This window comes from Chiloscyllium plagiosum, chromosome 32 (genome assembly GCF_004010195.1).
Source record: "Chiloscyllium plagiosum isolate BGI_BamShark_2017 chromosome 32, ASM401019v2, whole genome shotgun sequence".
Classification (NCBI taxonomy): domain Eukaryota; kingdom Metazoa; phylum Chordata; class Chondrichthyes; order Orectolobiformes; family Hemiscylliidae; genus Chiloscyllium; species Chiloscyllium plagiosum.
The window spans coordinates 2430279-2447639 of record NC_057741.1 but is presented as its reverse complement, the minus strand read 5'-3'; the positions used below and the strand labels follow the sequence as shown (position 1 = coordinate 2447639).

Here is a 17361-nt window from a genome sequence, read left to right as displayed (position 1 = left end):
TCACAAGGCAGCCTATGCCTGGAATCGCAGGAGATAGAGGAGATATTAACAAGCATTTTGCATCAGTGTTTACTGTGGAGAAGGACATGGAAGGTACAGAATGTGGGGAAATAGATGTGATATCTTGAAAAGTGGTGGTGTTGGATGTCTTGAAACACAAAATTAGATAAATCCTCAGAACCTGATCAGGTGTACCCTAGAACTCTGGGAAGCTAGGGAAGTGATTGATGGGCTCCTTGCTGAGATATTTGTGTCAATGATGGTCACAGGTGAGGTGCTGGAAGACTGGAGGTTGGCTAATGTGGTGCCACTATTTAAGAAAGGTGGTAAGGACAAGCCAGGGAACTGTAGACCAGTGAGCCTGACATCGATGGTGGGCAAGTTGTTGGAGGGAATCCTGAGGGACAGGATTTACATGTAACTTGGAAAGGCAAGAACTGTTTAGGAATAGCTGGCCGAATGGCCTGTTTCCACACTGTAGGGATTCTACGATTAGGAATAGTCAGCATGGCTTTGTACATGGGAAATCATGTCTCACGAACTTGATTGAGTTTTTTGAAGAAGTAATGAAGAGGATTGAGGAGGGCAGAGCAGTGGATGTGATCAATATGGACTTCAGTAACGGGCTGGAAATGTGTTGCTGGAAAAGCGCAGCAGGTCAGGCAGCATCCAGGGAACAGGAGAATCGACGTTTCGGGCATAAGCCCTTCTTCAGATGCTGCCTGACCTGCTGCGCTTTTCCAGCAACACATTTCCAGCTCTGATCTCCAGCATCTGCAGACCTCACTTTCTCCTCATGGACTTCAGTAAGGCTTGCAAACAAGGTTCCTCAGAGTAGACTGGTTAGCAAGGTTAGATCACATGGAATACAGAGAGAACTAGCCAGTGGGATATAGAACTGGCTCAAGGTAGAAGACAGAGGGTGATGGTGGAGGGTTGCTTTTCAAATTGAAGTTCTGTAACCAGTGTGTGCCACAGGACTGGTGATGGGTTCACTGCTGTTCGTCATTCATATAAATGAAATGGATGTGAACATGGGAGCTGTACTTAGTAAGTTTGCAGACGACAGCAAAATTGGAGGTATAGTAGACACCAAAAAAAAGTTACAAGATTTTAATTAGATGGGCCAATGGGGCAAGGAGTGGCTGATGGAGGTTGATTTAGATAGACATGAGGTGCTGAATTTTGGAACAGCAAATCTAGACAGGACTTATACATTTAATGGTAAAGTCCTGGGGAGCGTTGCTGAACAAAAAGACCTTGAAGTACAGGTTTATAGTTCCTTGAAAGTGGAGTCACAGGTTGATATGATAGTGAAGGCGTCCTTTGGTATTCTTTCCTTCGTTGGTCAGAACATTGATTATAGGAGTTGGGAAGGCATGTTATGACTGCACAGGACATTGGTTAGGCCACTTTTGGAATATTGTGTGCAATTTTAGTTTCCCTATTACCAGAAAGATGTTGTGAAACTTGAATGGGTTCAGAAAAGATTTACAAGGAAGTGGACAGGGTTGGACGGTTTGAGCTATAGGGAGAGGCTGAACAGGCTGGGGCCATCGGAGTGTCGGAGACTGAGGAGGGGTCTTATAGAGGTTTGTAAAATCATGAGGAGCAAGGATAGAGTAAATAGATAAGGTCTTTTCCCTTGGGGGAGTGAGTCCAGAACTAGAGGGTATAGGTTTGGGGTGAGAGGGGAAAGATGTAAAAGGGACCTACGGGGCAACATTTTCACCAGAGGGTGATGCATGTATGAAATGTGCTGCCAGATGGAGTTGTGGAGGCTGGCACAATTACAACATTTAAAAGGCATCTGGATAGGTGTATGAATAGGAAGGGTTTGGAGGGACATGGGCCAAGTGCTGGAAAATAGGACTAGATTATTTTTTGATATCTGGTTGGCATGGACGAGTTGGACCGAAGGATCGTTTTTCATGTTATATAACTTTATGACTACTCTTGAATGCACAATGGTATGACATCAATTACGTCACTGTGGACAACATTGTGCAGTGTTTAAAATATTTCTAGTCTAACAGAATAATGTTAACACAAGTTCACTGAGAAAAATGCAGTTGAATACAAGGAAAAACGCTCGGTACATACTTAATTTATTCAACATCCTGATAAACCATTACTCTTTAGAATAATAGTCACTATGTAACTAAATTTGATGCAAGAAGATACAACAAATCCCTGTCAAATTTGACATATTTAGTTGTAAAAGTAGACATGGGTGAAACTTGCCTTAGCTGACACAAGTACCAAACTTATGATCGAGAAATCAGAAGCATGGTGTGAACAATAATGCTACTTACAGTACAGGAAACTACAAAAATGCAACTACAGATACTTTTTTTTAAAAGTAGTAAGTAGAGCTACCTTCATGTAAGAATGTCAGATCTTTCTTGATCACTGGGAAGAGAGGAATAATGGGAGGTTGTAGATTCTCATTGTTCAACACATTCCTGTATTTAGCCATATTTCTGGAAGGATCTAAGAGGTCCTGAAGGTCCTGAAATAACTTCTCATATTTACTGGGAAGTTTTTCCCAAGTATTCCGTAGTCTTGCGACTGGTGCAAGATATAAACCACTAGATTTTATGAGAAAATACAGAAAATATAGTATTAGCTAAAAACAAACTCTGAAACAGTCCTTTTAAGTAATAAACTACCAAATAAACTTGAAGTTTTTTGCAGATTTGTAGCTCAGGTTGAGGTTTAGGGTGTAGCTTTGCTCGCTGAGCTGTAGGTTTGATATCCAGACGTTTCATTACCTGGCTAGGTAACATCATCAATGGTGATGTCATTTCCTGTTCATTCTCTGAGGGATTGATAGATGGCATCTAGATCTACGTGTTTGTTTATGGTGTTGTGGTTGGAGTGTCAGGCCTCTAGGAATTCTCTGGCATGTCTTTGCTTAGCCTGTCCCAGGATAGATGTGTTGTCCCAGTCGAATTGGTGGTTTTTTTCTTCTGTGTGTAGGGCTACGAGGGAGAGAGGGTCGTGTATTTTTGTGGCAAAAAGACACATCCCTCTCTCCCTCGTAGCCATAATCAACAACAATCTACAAACAAACTAACGGCACGCCCATGGGTTCTCCGCTATCAGGATTCATAGCGGAAGCGGTAATGCAAAGACTAGAACAAACAGCCCTACCAACCATCAAACCAAAAATCTGGGTCTGCTACGTAGATGACACCTTTGTCATCACAAAACGAAACAAGATAGAAGAGACATTTAACATCATCAACAACACCCTCACAGGCATAAAGTTCACCAAGAAGGAAGAAACCAACAACAAACTCGCATTCCTGGACGTCACAGTCGAAAGAAAGGACAACGGAGAACTACAAACCTGCGTATACAGAAAACCAACAAACACTGACCAAATACTGAAATACACCAGCAACCATCCCAACACACACAAACGAAGCTGTAACAGAACACTATTCCAACGAGCCACCACACACTGCAGCACAGACGAACTTCAGAAAACAGAGGAGAACCACCTATACAACGTATTCGAGAAGAACGGATACTTAAAAAATACAGTCCGCAGATTCCTCAAGAACAAACCACGACAAGCAGACCAAACACAGCCAGAATCGCTAACCACCTTACCATACACCAACGAAGTTTCAGAAATGACAGCCAGACTACTAAGACCCCTCGGAATCCTAGTAGCACACAAACCCACCAACACTCTCAAACAAAAACTAACAAACTTAAAAGACCCAGTACAACCCATGGACAAAACCAACGTCATCTACAAAATTCCATGCAAGGACTGCCACAAACACTACGTAGGACAAACAGGAAGAAAGTTAGCCACCAGGATACACGAATATCAGCGAGCCACAAAAAGACACGACCCTCTCTCCCTCGTAGCCCTACACACGGATGAAAAAAACCACCTATTCGACTGGGACAACACCTCTATCCTGGGACAGGCTAAGCAAAGACATGCCAGAGAATTCCTAGATGCCTGGCACTCCAACCACAACGCCATAAACAAACACATAGATCTAGATAACATCTATCAACCCCTCAGAAAATGAACAGGAAATGACATCACCACAAACCCCAGGAACCCCAACCAGGACAAACATATAAACAGAAAGCAGGAGACAACAGCTTCGCTTCACTTGGAGGTCGCCACTGATGATGTTACTTAGCTAGATAATGAAACTACTGGATATCAAACCTACAGCTCAGCGAGTAAAGCTACACCCTAAACCTCAACCTGAGCTACAAACATTGCAAAAATCAGTCATATATGTTAATTAAGGCCCTTGGATCACTGACATTTCAACAAGTACAGAGGATTGTAAGAAAATCTATTTGCTGGTTTAACTCACTTATCCCTTGCATCCAGAATATCCCAAACCAAGAGTATAATTAAGTGTTCCCTTCTTGTATAGAAACTAGCTACATAATCAAGAAACAAATATTGCAAACAAATATTAAAAATCTGTGAAATTAAGTATCGATACGAATCATTAAAAACTCTTAAAGGGTTGCAATTTTGCATAACATTTGACCGGTAACCATAAATCCTGGGTTTTAATGCCTTGCAAGCTTTTGTTTCTAGTCAGCACAATGACGATTTTGAAAATTATAAGGAATATAAAACTTTGCATTTGAATATGCATAATTTAACATATCCTACAATATTAAAACAAGGGACATATTTGGTTCCTCCATGTGAAAGTTTATCATCACAATTATTTAATTCTGACAAAGCAACACCCACAGTATGTATTTTAAACCATTATTTTAACCTGTCTTAACCATGTTTGATTGTGCACATTTCGAGATTTTTTTGAAGGGATTAGTTTAAAGTTGTAGATTACAAGTCTTTTCACTTCACTGCTCTTGTTAAAGTTAATTGCGATCCAAAAAATATTTTTCTATTACTGATGAAACTTGTGCTTTTGTCTTGAGCAGTAGACAGTCAGGCAAATTTGTCATTTTGGTGATTTCATTGGAATTTTATACATTCATACATTTTAGGATAGTTCATGGAACAGTGGAGCACGATTCTCAGCACTCTTCTCAGTTAAATGCTCCATGCACCATCAAATGCCTCAAAATTGCCAGGTTAGCAAGTCAACCTCCTAAATAATGGATTTTAAAATTGCAGGCACCAAGAAAAAGATGCTTGGCTTCACAAGAGTAACTTATCACAAATGTGTAATTTTTTTATTTGTTACCTTCCACATTCTCCCTAATTTATTGTTAAACTATCATTTTTATGTTGTATCTTCTACAATAGTATATTTTATATTTCATAAGAAAAAGTAATTTAATTTTCTTCCTTTGTGCATTCTTTTGACAGGATGCTTGTTAGTTTTTCTTCCTTTCATTATTTGCAATTTATTTGAAGTTAAATAATGATCTAAATATCTCAAGCAGAAACTTTAAAATCTACATTCTTATGTTAAATTGTCTTCGAGGACTCAACTCTCTCAAAAATCTTCCATTCTAGAAACTTCATCCACCATACCATACCACCTCCACCCCATCAAGTAGTATACATTCTTCTAAACTAACCTTCCACATCTGCAATCCTTCCCTTCCTTTGTTTTAACATTGGTAGCCACACTTTCAGTAACCTAAACCTAGCTTCTGGACTTCCATCCCAAAACCCCTATGTGTCTCTGTATCTTTACCACCCTTTTAAGATTCTCTTTAAAACTCTTTTCTGAGTTTTGAGGTAAAATTACCTTCTTTGGCTCGCCATTCCCTTTTTTTGAACTCATTATTAGGAAGTGGGCTGTAGGCAAGGCTGGTAATTATTGCCCATGCATAGATGGCCTGAGAAGATCAATGTAGTTGATTTGGTCTGGAGTTGCATACTGAACAGATTGAGCTAGTATGACAGATTTCCTCTCAATTACATTTTGGTGAAGTGGCTTGGGATGGTTCTCATATTAGTATAAACAAAAGGTTTTTTTGCTGTAGAATTTGCCTGTTTGACCGTTATTGGCATAAAACTGATCATTTTTGAAATGACCTCAGTTTCTCTCCTGCATGATGGACACTTCAAACCCCCACGAGTACCAAATTAACAGCTCTAAATAGAGAAGGTAGCTGGATACATTTTCACAAATGAAAAGCTGGATATTTTTCTTTATTCTTTCATGGGACATGAATGCCACTAGCAAAATCAGCATTTGGTGCCCATCCCTAATTGCCCTTGAATGAAGTGGCTTGCTAGATTACTTCAGAGTAAAGTCATTACCATAGACCTAGTGTCACACATAGGCCAGACCAGGTAAGAATGTCAGATTTCCTTTTTCATTAAAAGAAATTGGTGAATGCCAATCAATGATGGTTGTTATGATCACCACTACTGAGACTAGCATTAACGTTTCCTCTAAGCTCCTTTGGGTTTGCTCCTCTGTTTCGTTGTCTGCAGCTATCATAACGTCAGTGTCTAATTTGGAAGTTATTGCCGCACATGGACTTGAGGTCTGTGCAGCTTGTAAAAAAAATTAGTGGCAATGCTGAACAGCATCATATTTTACATCTATTAATTAATTTCAAATTATAATAGCTGCTGTGGTGATATTTAAGTTTGTACCGCCAGGCCATTATCATGGACCTGCACCATCATTTGCCCCATATAAATGAAAATATATTGTACTTGAGTCCCATTTATAGAAAAAGGTACTAAGAATCTTTCACCAACTAGAGTTTAGTCAATCCCATACTAAAAGTTATGAAAAGATTTACTTTTAGATGTAAAAGTTCATCTTACTGCCTTATACTTTTAAAGATTTACCAAACTGATTCCTGGCAAAACTGACATATGAGGACAGTTTGAGTCAGTTAGGATTGGGTTCATTGGAGATTAGAAGAATGAGGTGGGGTCTCAGAGAAACCTATAAAATTCCAACAGGACTAGACATGTTAGATGCAGGAAGGATGTTTTCGATGGTGGGCAGGTCCAGAACCAGGGTACATAGCTTAAGCATAAGGAATAAACTTTTTAGGAATGAGATGAGGAGAAATTTCTCCAATTCAGACAGTGGTGAGCTTGTGGAATTCACTACCACAGTTGTTGACATCAAAACATTGTGTTTCAAGAATGAAGTAGATATAATTCTTGTCGTGAAAGGAATCAAGGAATATGGGAGGAGAACAACATTAGGGTATTGAACTCAAAGATCAGCAACGATCATACTCAATGGTGGACCAGGCTGGAGGGTCAAACTCCTGTGCCAATCTTCTATGTTTACCTGATAATTGCAAACATGGAGTTGAAGTTCTTGCATTCTCGACAGTGCAGTGCCATCTTGATAAAGTGTTTAATTATCTTCATTCTTTTCAATTGGTTTGACTCCTTAAGGATTTCTGTGGCAACCCAAAATGTTTCCTGATTGATTATGTTCTCAAATTTCTTCAGATTGGCACATTCAGTTTTTGACTTAAGTTTGAATAAGTCATCTATATACTCTGTGGGCTCAATATTACGAAATAATTCAAAGTTCCTCATGGAGAGCTGGGTGGCAACTTCAATCGTGCTCAATTGTAACAATGTGATATGACTCTCCCGAAGCAATTCCTGAGCATCTTCATCTGAGCACAGTGTCTCTGTTTCCATATTATTCTTCAGATAGTACCTCATGAAAGAAAACAAAACTGCATCAACTAAAAAGTCAACAGCATTAAGCAAGTTTACTGTAGAATTGTGTAAAATTGTTTCTTTTTCATTTTACTTTATATCAGCAAGTAAATAGCTGCAATTTTTGCCACTTTATTTTATGTTGCATTCTGAGCAATAGTTGAGCTGAAACAGAACGTCCTACTGACTGGGAATATTATAGTTCAAATATTTTAAGATGGGTCAGTTTTTTTTCCCGATGTGTGCAGGAGGGTTTCCTGACACAATATGTAGACAAGCCAACCGGGGCGAGGCCACATTAGATTTGATATTGGGTAATGAACCCGGCCAGGTGTTAGATTTGGAGTTAGGTGAGCACTTTGGCGACAGTGACCACACTTCAGTTATGTATACTTTACTGATGGAAAGGGATTTACAAATGAAAGAGTATTTACAAATGAGAGGGACCGTATTGTTGAAGAGGAGGGTATGAAACGGACTGGTAAGGGTGCAGAGGAGATTTACCAGGATGTTGCCTGGAATGGAGAATAGGTTGTACGAGGATAGGTTGAGTGTGCTAGGCCTTTTCTCATTGGAACGGCGATACTTGTTAGGAAGGAAGATGTGTTGGGCATTTTGAAAAACTTGAGGATAGACAAGTCCCCCGAGCCTGACGAGATATATCCTAGGATTATGTGGGAAGCAAGAGAAGAACTTGCAGAGCCGTTGGCAATGACCTTTTCGTCTTCACTGTCAACGGGAGTGGTACCAGGAGACTGGAGAGTGGCGAATGTTGTGCCCCTGTTCAAAAAAGGGAATAGGGATAACCCCGGGAATTACAAGCCAGTTAGTCTTACTTCGGTTGTAGGCAAAGTAATGGAAAGGGTACTGAGGGATACGATTTATGAGTATCTGGAAAGACACTGCTTGATTAGGTACAGCCAGCACGGATTTGTGAGAGGTAGGTCTTGCCTTACAAGTCTTATTGAATTCTTTGAGGTGGTGACCAAGCACGCGGATGAGGGTAGAGCAGTGGATGTGGTGTACATGGATTTTAGTAAGGCATTTGATAAGGTTGCCCATGGTAGGCTTATGCGGAAAGTCAGGAGGCATGGGATAGAGGGAAATTTGGCCAATTGGATAGAAAACTGGCTAACCGGTCGAAGGCAGAGAGTGGTGGTAGATGGTAAATATTCAGCCTGGAGCCCAGTTACAAGTGGAGTTCCGCAGGGATCAGTTCTGGGTCCTCTGCTGTTTGTAATTTTTATTAATGACTTAGATGAGGGAGTCGAAGGGTGGGTCAGTAAATTTGCAGATGATACGAAGATAGGTGGAGTTGTGGACAGTGAGGAGGGCTGTTGTCGGCTGCAGAGGGACTTAGATATGATGCAGAGCTGGGCTGAGGAGTGGCAGATGGAGTTCAACCCTGCCAAGTGTGAGGTTGTCCATTTTGGAAGAACAAATAAGAATGCGGAATACAGGGTTAATGGTAGGGTTCTTAGTCAGGTGGAGGAACAGAGGGATCTTGGGGTCTATGTACATAGATCTTTGAAGGTTGCCACTCAGGTGGATAGAGTTTGTAAGAAGGCCTATGGAGTATTATCGTTCATTAGCAGAGGGATTGAATTCAAGAGTTGTGAAGTGATGTTGCAACTGTACAGGACTTTGTTTAGGCCACATTTGGAGTACTGTGTGCATTTCTGGTCGCCTCACTTTAGGAAAGATGTGGGAGCTTTGGAGAGGGTGCAGAGAAGATTTACCAGGATGTTGCCTGGAATGGAGAATAGGTCGTACGAGGATAGGTTGAGAGTGCTAGGCCTTTTCTCATTGGAACGGCGAAGGTTAAGTGGTGACTTGATAGAGGTTTATAAGATGATCAGGGTATTAGATAGAGTAGACAGTCAGAGACTTTTTCCCCGGGTACAACAGAGTGTTACAAGGGGACATAAATTTAAGGTGAATGGTGGAAGGTATGGGGGGGATGTCAGAGGTAGGTTCTTTACCCAGAGAGTGGTGGGGGCATGGAATGCGCTGCTTGTGGGAGTGGCAGAGTCAGAATCATTGGTGACCTTTATGCGGCAATTGGATAGGTACATGAGCTAGGACAAATGTTCGGCACAACATCGTGGGCCGAAGGGCCTGTTCTGTGCTGTATTGTTCTATGTTCTATGTTCTAAAGGGATAGGTATATACCGCACGGCAAGAGTTATAGCTAGGGGAAAGACAATTACGATGCGAATAGGCAAGATTTAGAATGCATAGGATGAGGATGTAAACTGCTGGGGATGGTCACAATTGAAATGTGGAGCTTTTTAAAGGAACAGCTACTGCGGATCCTTGATAAGTACGTATCTGTCAGGCAGGGAGGGAGCTGTCAAACGGGGGAGCCATGGTTTACTAAGGAAGCTGAATCTCTTGTCAGGAGGAAGGCGGCGGCTTATGTTAAGAGGAGATGTGATGGCTCAGTTACGGCACTTGAGAGTTACAAGTTAGCCAGGAAAGATAAAGAGATAACGAAGAAGAGCCAGAAGAAGACATGAGAAGTCAGCGAATAGGATCAAGAAAAACCTCAAGGCTTTCTAGAGGTATATCAGAAATGAAAGAATGACTAGAATAAGATTAAGGCCCATCAAGGATAGTCATGGGAAGTTATGCGTGGAGTCTGAGGAGACAGGGGAAGTGCCAAATGAATACTTTTCGTCAGTATTCACACTAGAAAAAGACAAGGTTGTCAAGGAGAATACTGAGACACAGGCTACGAGATTAGATGAGATTGAGGTTCACAAGGAGGGAGGTGTTAGCAATTTTGGCAAGTGTAAAAATCCCATCTGTCCCCTGGGAATAGTGCCAAAAGACTGGAGGATAGCAAATGTTGTCCCCTTGTTCAAGAAGGGTAGTAGAGACAACCATGGTAATTATAGACCAGTGAGCCTTACTTAGATTGTGGGTAAAGTATTGGAAAGGGTTATAAGAGATAGGATTTATTATCATCTAGAGAGTAATAAGTTGATTAGGGATAGTCAACACTGTTTTGTGAAGGGTAGGTTGTGCCTCACAAACCTTATTGAGTTTGAGAAGGTGACCAAACAGGTGGATGAGGGTAAAGTGGTTGATGTACATTTAAGTCATCATTGGACAAGCATATGGACGTACATGGAATAGTGTAGGTTAGATGGGCTGCAGATTGGCATGACAGGTCGGTGCAACATCGAGGGCCGAAGGGCCTGTACTGCGCTGTAATGTTCTATGTGGTGTATTTGGATTTCAGTAAGGCGTTTGATAAGGTTTCCCGCAGGAGGCTATTGCACAAAATATGGAGGCACTGGATTGATGGTGATTTAGTGGTTTGGATCAGAAATTGGCTAGCTGAAAGAAGACAGAGGGTGGTGGTTGATGCGAAATATTCATCCTGGAGTTCAGTTACTAGTGGTGTACCAGAAGGATCTGTTTTGGGTCCACTGCTATTTGTCATTTTTGTAAATGACCTGGATGAGGGCATAGAAGGATGGGTTCATAAACATGCGAATGACACAAAGGTCAGTGGAGTTGTGGATAGTGCTGAAGAATGTTACAGGTTAGAGGGACATAGATAAGCTGCAGAGCTGGGCTGAGAGGTGGCAAATGGAGTTTAATGCGGAAAAGTGTGAGGTGATTCATTTTGGAAAGAGTAACAGGAATGCAGAGTACTGGGCCAATAGTAAGATTCTTGGTAGAGTAGATGAGCAGAAAGATCTGTGTCCAGGTATATAGATCCTTGAAAGTTGCCACCCAGGTTGATAGGATTGTTAAGAAGGCATACGGTGTGTTAGCTTTTATTGGTCAAGGGATTGAGTTTCAGAATCACGAGGTCATGCTGCAGCTGTATAAAACTCAGGTGTGGCCACACTTGGAGTATTGCGTGCAGTTCTGGTCACTGCATTATAGGAAGGATGTGGAAGCTTTAGAAAGGGTTCAGAGGAGATTTACCAGGATGTTGCCTGGTATGGCGGGAGGGTCTTACAAGGAAAGGCTGAGAGACTTGAGGCTGTTTTCATTAGAGAGAAGAAGGTTGATAGGTGACTTAACTGAGACATAAGATAATCAGAGGGTTAGATAGTTAGACAGCGAGAGCCTTTTTTCCTTGATGGTGATGGCTAGCATGAGGTGACATAGTATTAAATTGAGGGGACAGATGTCAGAGATAGTTTCTTTACTCAGGGAGAGTAGTAGATTGTGGAACACGCTGCCTGAAACAGTAGTAGACTTGCCAACTTTAAGGGCATTTAAATGGTTATTAGATAGGCACATGGACAAGAATGGAATGGTGCAGGTGAGATGAGCTTTGGATTGGTTTCACAGGGCAGCGTGGCTCAGTAATTAGCACTGCTGCCTCACAGCGCCAGGGACCCAAGTTCGATTCCAGCCTCGGGCAACTGTCTGTGTGGGGTTTGCGCATTCTCCCCTCGCCCAGTGTCTGCGTGGGTTTCCTCCGGGTTCTCCGGTTTCCTTCCAACGTCCAAAGATGTGCAGGTTAGGGTGGATTGGCTGTGCTAAATAGTCCTGTAATGCCCAAGGATGTGCAGGTTAGGGTGGATTGGCCGTGCTAAATTGCCCATAGTGTCAGGTGCATTAGTAAGAGAGAAATGGGTCTGGGTGGGTTACTCTTCGGAGGATCGGTGTGGACTTGTTGGCTGAATGGCCTGTTTCCACACTATAGGGAATCTAATCTAATCTAAACATTGACAGCCGAAGGGCCTGTACTGCGCTGTAATGTTCTACAATCAAAAATCAATCTCAGCCTTAAATATACACAAAGACTCAGTCCCCACAATTCTCTGTGGCAAGGAGTTCAAAAGACTCTCAACCCTCAGAAGAAATTTCTCCTTATTTCTGTCTTAAATTGACACTCCTTTATTCTGAGACTATGCCCTCTGGCCCTCAACTTTCCCAAGAGGGTAAACACTCTCGCAACTCTTATCCTGTCAAGCCACTTAAGAATTCTACTTGTTCCAATGAGATCACCCCCTCTCATTCTTCTAACCTTTAGTGATGACAGTCTCAGCATGTTTAGCTTTTGCTCAGATGACAATCCCTCCATATCAGGGATCATCCAAGTGAACCTTTTCCGAATTGCTTCCTTTGAAATTATAGCTTTCCTTAAATAAGGGGACCAAATCCAGATGTGGCCTTATGAGTATCGTGTATAGTTGCAGTTAGACTTCCCAACTTCAAATCCCTTGAAATAGGGGCCGACATTCCATTAACGTTCCTGATTACCTGTTGCATCTGCATGCTGGCTTTCTGTTTCGCACATAAGTACCCCTAAAGTCTATTTGTGCTTCAGATTTCCGCACCTTTTCTCCATTTAAACACAGGGTGACCTCCGTATCCACGGGTCCAGTTTGCACGGTTTCAGTTTCCCGCAGTTTACCATAGCCCAGACACACTACAGAGAACGCTCAGGGGGCTGCCAGGAAGATAAATTTCCTATTGAAATGAATGGGTTTGCTACTATCCATGGTTTCATGCTTCTGTGGTAGATCTTGGAACATATCATCCGCAGGTACGGTGGGACCACTGCATTACATTGTTCTTTTGTTCTCCCTTCAAAAATGGACAACTTCACATTTTCCCACATTATACACTAGTTGTTAACTTTTTGCCCTTACCCATTCAATCGATACCTCTCACAACTTGCTTTTCCAACTATTTTTATATTGTCTGCAAAATTGGTTATAGTACATTTATTTCCTACTTGGTCATTAATATGTATTGTAATCAAATGCGATTTCTACACTGATCCCTGTGGCATCTCACTGATCACAGGTCACCAACCTGCAAAGAACCCTTTATTTCACTCCTTTTTCCTGTCCATTAGTCAATTCTCTATCCACACCAATATATTACTTCCAACATGAATTGAAGGTGCTGTTGTTGGTCTGGGTTGGACAAAGTTTGTCTCCCTCCAACATTATGGGCTGTTATACTTGTGACTTAACCTTTTGGAAGGTACCTTATCGAATGCCTGCTGGAAGTCCAAATATAACACATCCACTGGTTTCTGTCTATCCACTCTGGTTTAGACTTCTTCAAAATACTCTAATAAATTAGTCAGAAACTTTATTTCCCTTTCATGAGACTTTATCCACTCTGCTTGATTAGATTATGATTTTGCAAAAGTATTGCTATTACTTCAATAATAATTGTTTCCAATATCTTTCCAACAATAGATGTTAGGCAAATTGGCCTATAGTTACTCGCTTCCTGCCTCCCTCCCTTTTTGAATCCACTAATACTTGTCCAGACGGAAAAAAATTTTGAAAATGACAACCAATGCATCTACTATCTCTGAAGTTACTTATTTTAGGATCCTCAGATGCAAGCCATCAGGGTCAGTGGACTTATCTTTAGCCCCATTCGTTTGTATAATACTACTTCTCTAGTGATGGTATGTAATTTTTCTAATGTATATTTAGTATTAATGAGAAGTTCAAAGTATATTCTATCATAAAGACTTATGCAAGACACCTGTTTAACTCATCTGCCACGATCTTGCTCCCCAGATTCATTTTCAAGGGGACTTATATTCAATTTTACCTCTCTCTTCCTATTTATATATTTAAAGATGATCTTATTGTCAGTTATTGTATTCTGTGCTAATTTTTTCTTGTAGTTTTTTTTCTCTCTTTGTTACCTTTTTTAAGTTCACTTTGCTGAATTCTGAATTTATTCCAGTATTCAGAGCCACCACTGACTTTTACCTCCTTGTTTGCTTTTTCTTCCAACTTTACTACTCTCAACCCAATATCCTTGCAAAAGTTTATTTCGATTGGTTTCACTGAAGGACAGGCCCAATAAGAAATATCAGGGAGTCACAGAATCACAGAATCCCTGTGGAAGCAGACCATTCGGCCCATTGAATATCCACTGACCCTCCGAAGAGCATCCCACTCATCCACGATAACCCTACTTTTCCCATGGCTAATCCACTTAGCCTGCATATCCCTGTACACTATGGGCAATTTAGTATGGTCAATCCACCTAACCTGCACATCTTTGGACTGTGGAAGGAAACCATAGCACACAGGCCAAGGGAGAATGCGCAAACTCCATTCAGACAGACAGTCACCCAAGGGGGGAGCTGAACCTCATCCCTGGTGCTTAGGTAGTAGTGCTAACTACCGAGTCACCGTGCCACCCACGAATAAATCAACTCATGTACTTCTATGCATTCCACAACGCCCATCCTCTGAACAAGTGGCTGGAAATAAACTTGTAACTAATTGGAATGGAAAATAAAACTTGACAAAATTAATTCAAAACAATTGAAAAGAAATTCACCCAGAGTACTGAGCCATTTTGCAATGCTCGTATGTATTACATCAATGAACAATGGCTGAAATGCAAATTCAAACTTCATATTTTCCTCATGTAAAATAAAGCAAAACAAGCTTATTTCTATTGTATTCTTTGAAAGAACCTGGATTCTGATAACTTCATCTTTACCTTCCACTGAGCTGAATTCGGTCAGCAAGCTTTGATAATTGATCTGGAAGCCGTCTTTGTTTGATTACACCTTCAGGAGTGACAGAGACTTCACACAGCGAATACGATTCAGGAGCAGCAGTTACGGTAAATTCACGAAGTGCCTGAATGACCACTTCTTTAGCAGTGGTATCTCTGCTGATCATTATGTAGCGACTTTGTTGGTCGGCTTTGAAAACTCTTAAAACTTGATCTGGTAGCTCTGTTCGAAAGAAAAACAAGCTGAATAAATGGATAGCATAAAGGTAGAGTGCTTTATTAAGATTGTGTGAACATTTGAAATCAATGGGCAGGAAAAGAATAGCTGATTCATCAAGCCATACAAAGGAAATAGGAAATTAAGTTAAGAAGAAGACATAAGGAGGTTACAAAAGGTTATTAATTGGTTTTGGGAGCAGGCAAATACGAGACAAATGGAGTATAATATGGGGTAACTGTGAAAATGTGAAAGATCTCCAGTATCTGCAGTCCTCACTTTCGCCCCATAATTGTAAAAGGCCATTTTGGCAGGAAGACAAAAGCATATTGTCTAAATGAACAGAAGATTGCAGAGCTCTGAGGTGCAGAGGGATCTGGGTATCCTAATACATGAATCGCAAGCAATTAGGAAAGCTAATAGAATGTTATCAATTATTGAAAGGGAAATTTAATATAAAAGTAGGAAGATTATGCTTCAGTTATACAGGGAGACTTACTATGTACAGTAATGATCACTTTATACAAGCAAGGATGTAAATGTTGGAAGCAGCTTCAGAAAGGTTTACAAACCTTACAAGGAATGGGGATCTGAGGAAAGGCTTGGACAGGTTAGACTTGTATTCACTGGAGTTTAGAATAATAAGTGACTGAAAACACAGAAGATACCAAGGGGTCTTGGGCAGGGTAAATATGAAGAGAAGGTTTCCTCTTATTGGAGGATCTAGAATTAGAGGTCACTGTTTAAAAATTAAGAGTCACCCATTTAAAAGAGAGATGAGATAAAGATTTTTTTCTAGAGAGTTGAGAACCTTTGGAATTATCTTCCTGAAAAGTGGTGGAAGCAGTTTCCTCAAATATTAGGAAGACATTTATTAAGGAATGGAGATTATCGAGGTAGGTGGAAATGTGAATTTGTGGTTACAATCAAATCAGCTATTATATTATTGAATGTTAGGATAGACTGGAGGAGACAAATGGCTCACTCCTTCTAAATTTATATGTATGCTCATATTCACCTGGACGCCCCGTGCTGGCCTATTACCCGCCCTCGACTTCTTCATTTCCAACTGTCGCCGGGACATTAACTGCCTCAACCTGTCTACCCTCCTCCCCCACTCCAACTTCTCACTCTCATAATGCGCAGCCCTCCAATCCCTCTGCTCCAATCCCGACCTCACCAGCAAGCCAGCAGATAAAGGGGGCACAGTGGTAGTCTGGCGCACTGACCTCTACACCGCTGAAGCCAAACGCCAACTCGAGGACAGCTTTTCCTACCGCCCACTCGACCAAAACTCACCAAACCATCATCTCCCAGACCATACAGAACCTCATCATCTCAGGAGATCTCCTACCCACAGCTTCCAACCTCATAGTCCAGTTCTACCTCCTTCCCAAGATCCACAAGCCTGACCACCCTGGCCGACCCATTGTCTCAGCATGCTCCTGCCCCACTGAACTCATCTCTACCTACCTCGACACTGTCCTATCCCCTCTAGTCCAGGAACTCCCCACATACGTTGGAGACACCACCCACGCCCTCCACCTCCTCCAAGACTTCAGTTTCCCCGGCCCCCAACACCTCGTCTTCACCATGGATATCCAATCCCTCTACACCTCCATCCGCCATGACCAGGGCCTCCAAGCCCTCCGTTTCTTCCTCTCCCGACATCCCCAACAGTACTCTTCCACCGACACTCTCATTCGTTTGGCCGAACTGGTCCTCACCCTTAACAATTTCTCCTTTGAATCCTCCCACTTCCTCCAGACCAAACGGGTAGCCATGGGCACACGTATGGGCCCCAGCTATGCCTGTATCTTTGTTGGCTATGTAGAGCAGTTGATCTTCCGTAATTACACCGGCACCACTCCCCAACTCTTCCTCCGCTACATTGATGACTGCATTGGCGACACCTCGTGCTCCCGCGAGGAGGTTGAGCAATTCATCAACTTCACCAACACATTCCACCCTGACCTTAAATTTACCTGGACCATCTCTGACACCTCCCTCCCCTTCCAGGACCTCTCCATCT

The 17361-nt window shown here is 41.7% G+C and overlaps 1 protein-coding gene across 7 annotated transcripts in view; it reads right to left on the bottom strand.

Annotated features, from left to right (window-relative positions):
- Positions 1-17361, bottom strand: part of rapgef2b (Rap guanine nucleotide exchange factor 2b) — a 386293-nt gene that overhangs the window by 65268 nt on the left and 303664 nt on the right. For all 7 annotated transcript variants that reach the window (XM_043674010.1, XM_043674011.1, XM_043674017.1 and 4 more), the window contains 3 exons: positions 15095-15335; positions 7245-7628; positions 2380-2591 (listed from right to left, as the gene is read on the bottom strand). In XM_043674010.1, the coding sequence (XP_043529945.1) occupies positions 2380-2591; positions 7245-7628; positions 15095-15335 (837 nt within the window). The remainder of the gene's footprint in view (positions 1-2379; positions 2592-7244; positions 7629-15094; positions 15336-17361) is intronic.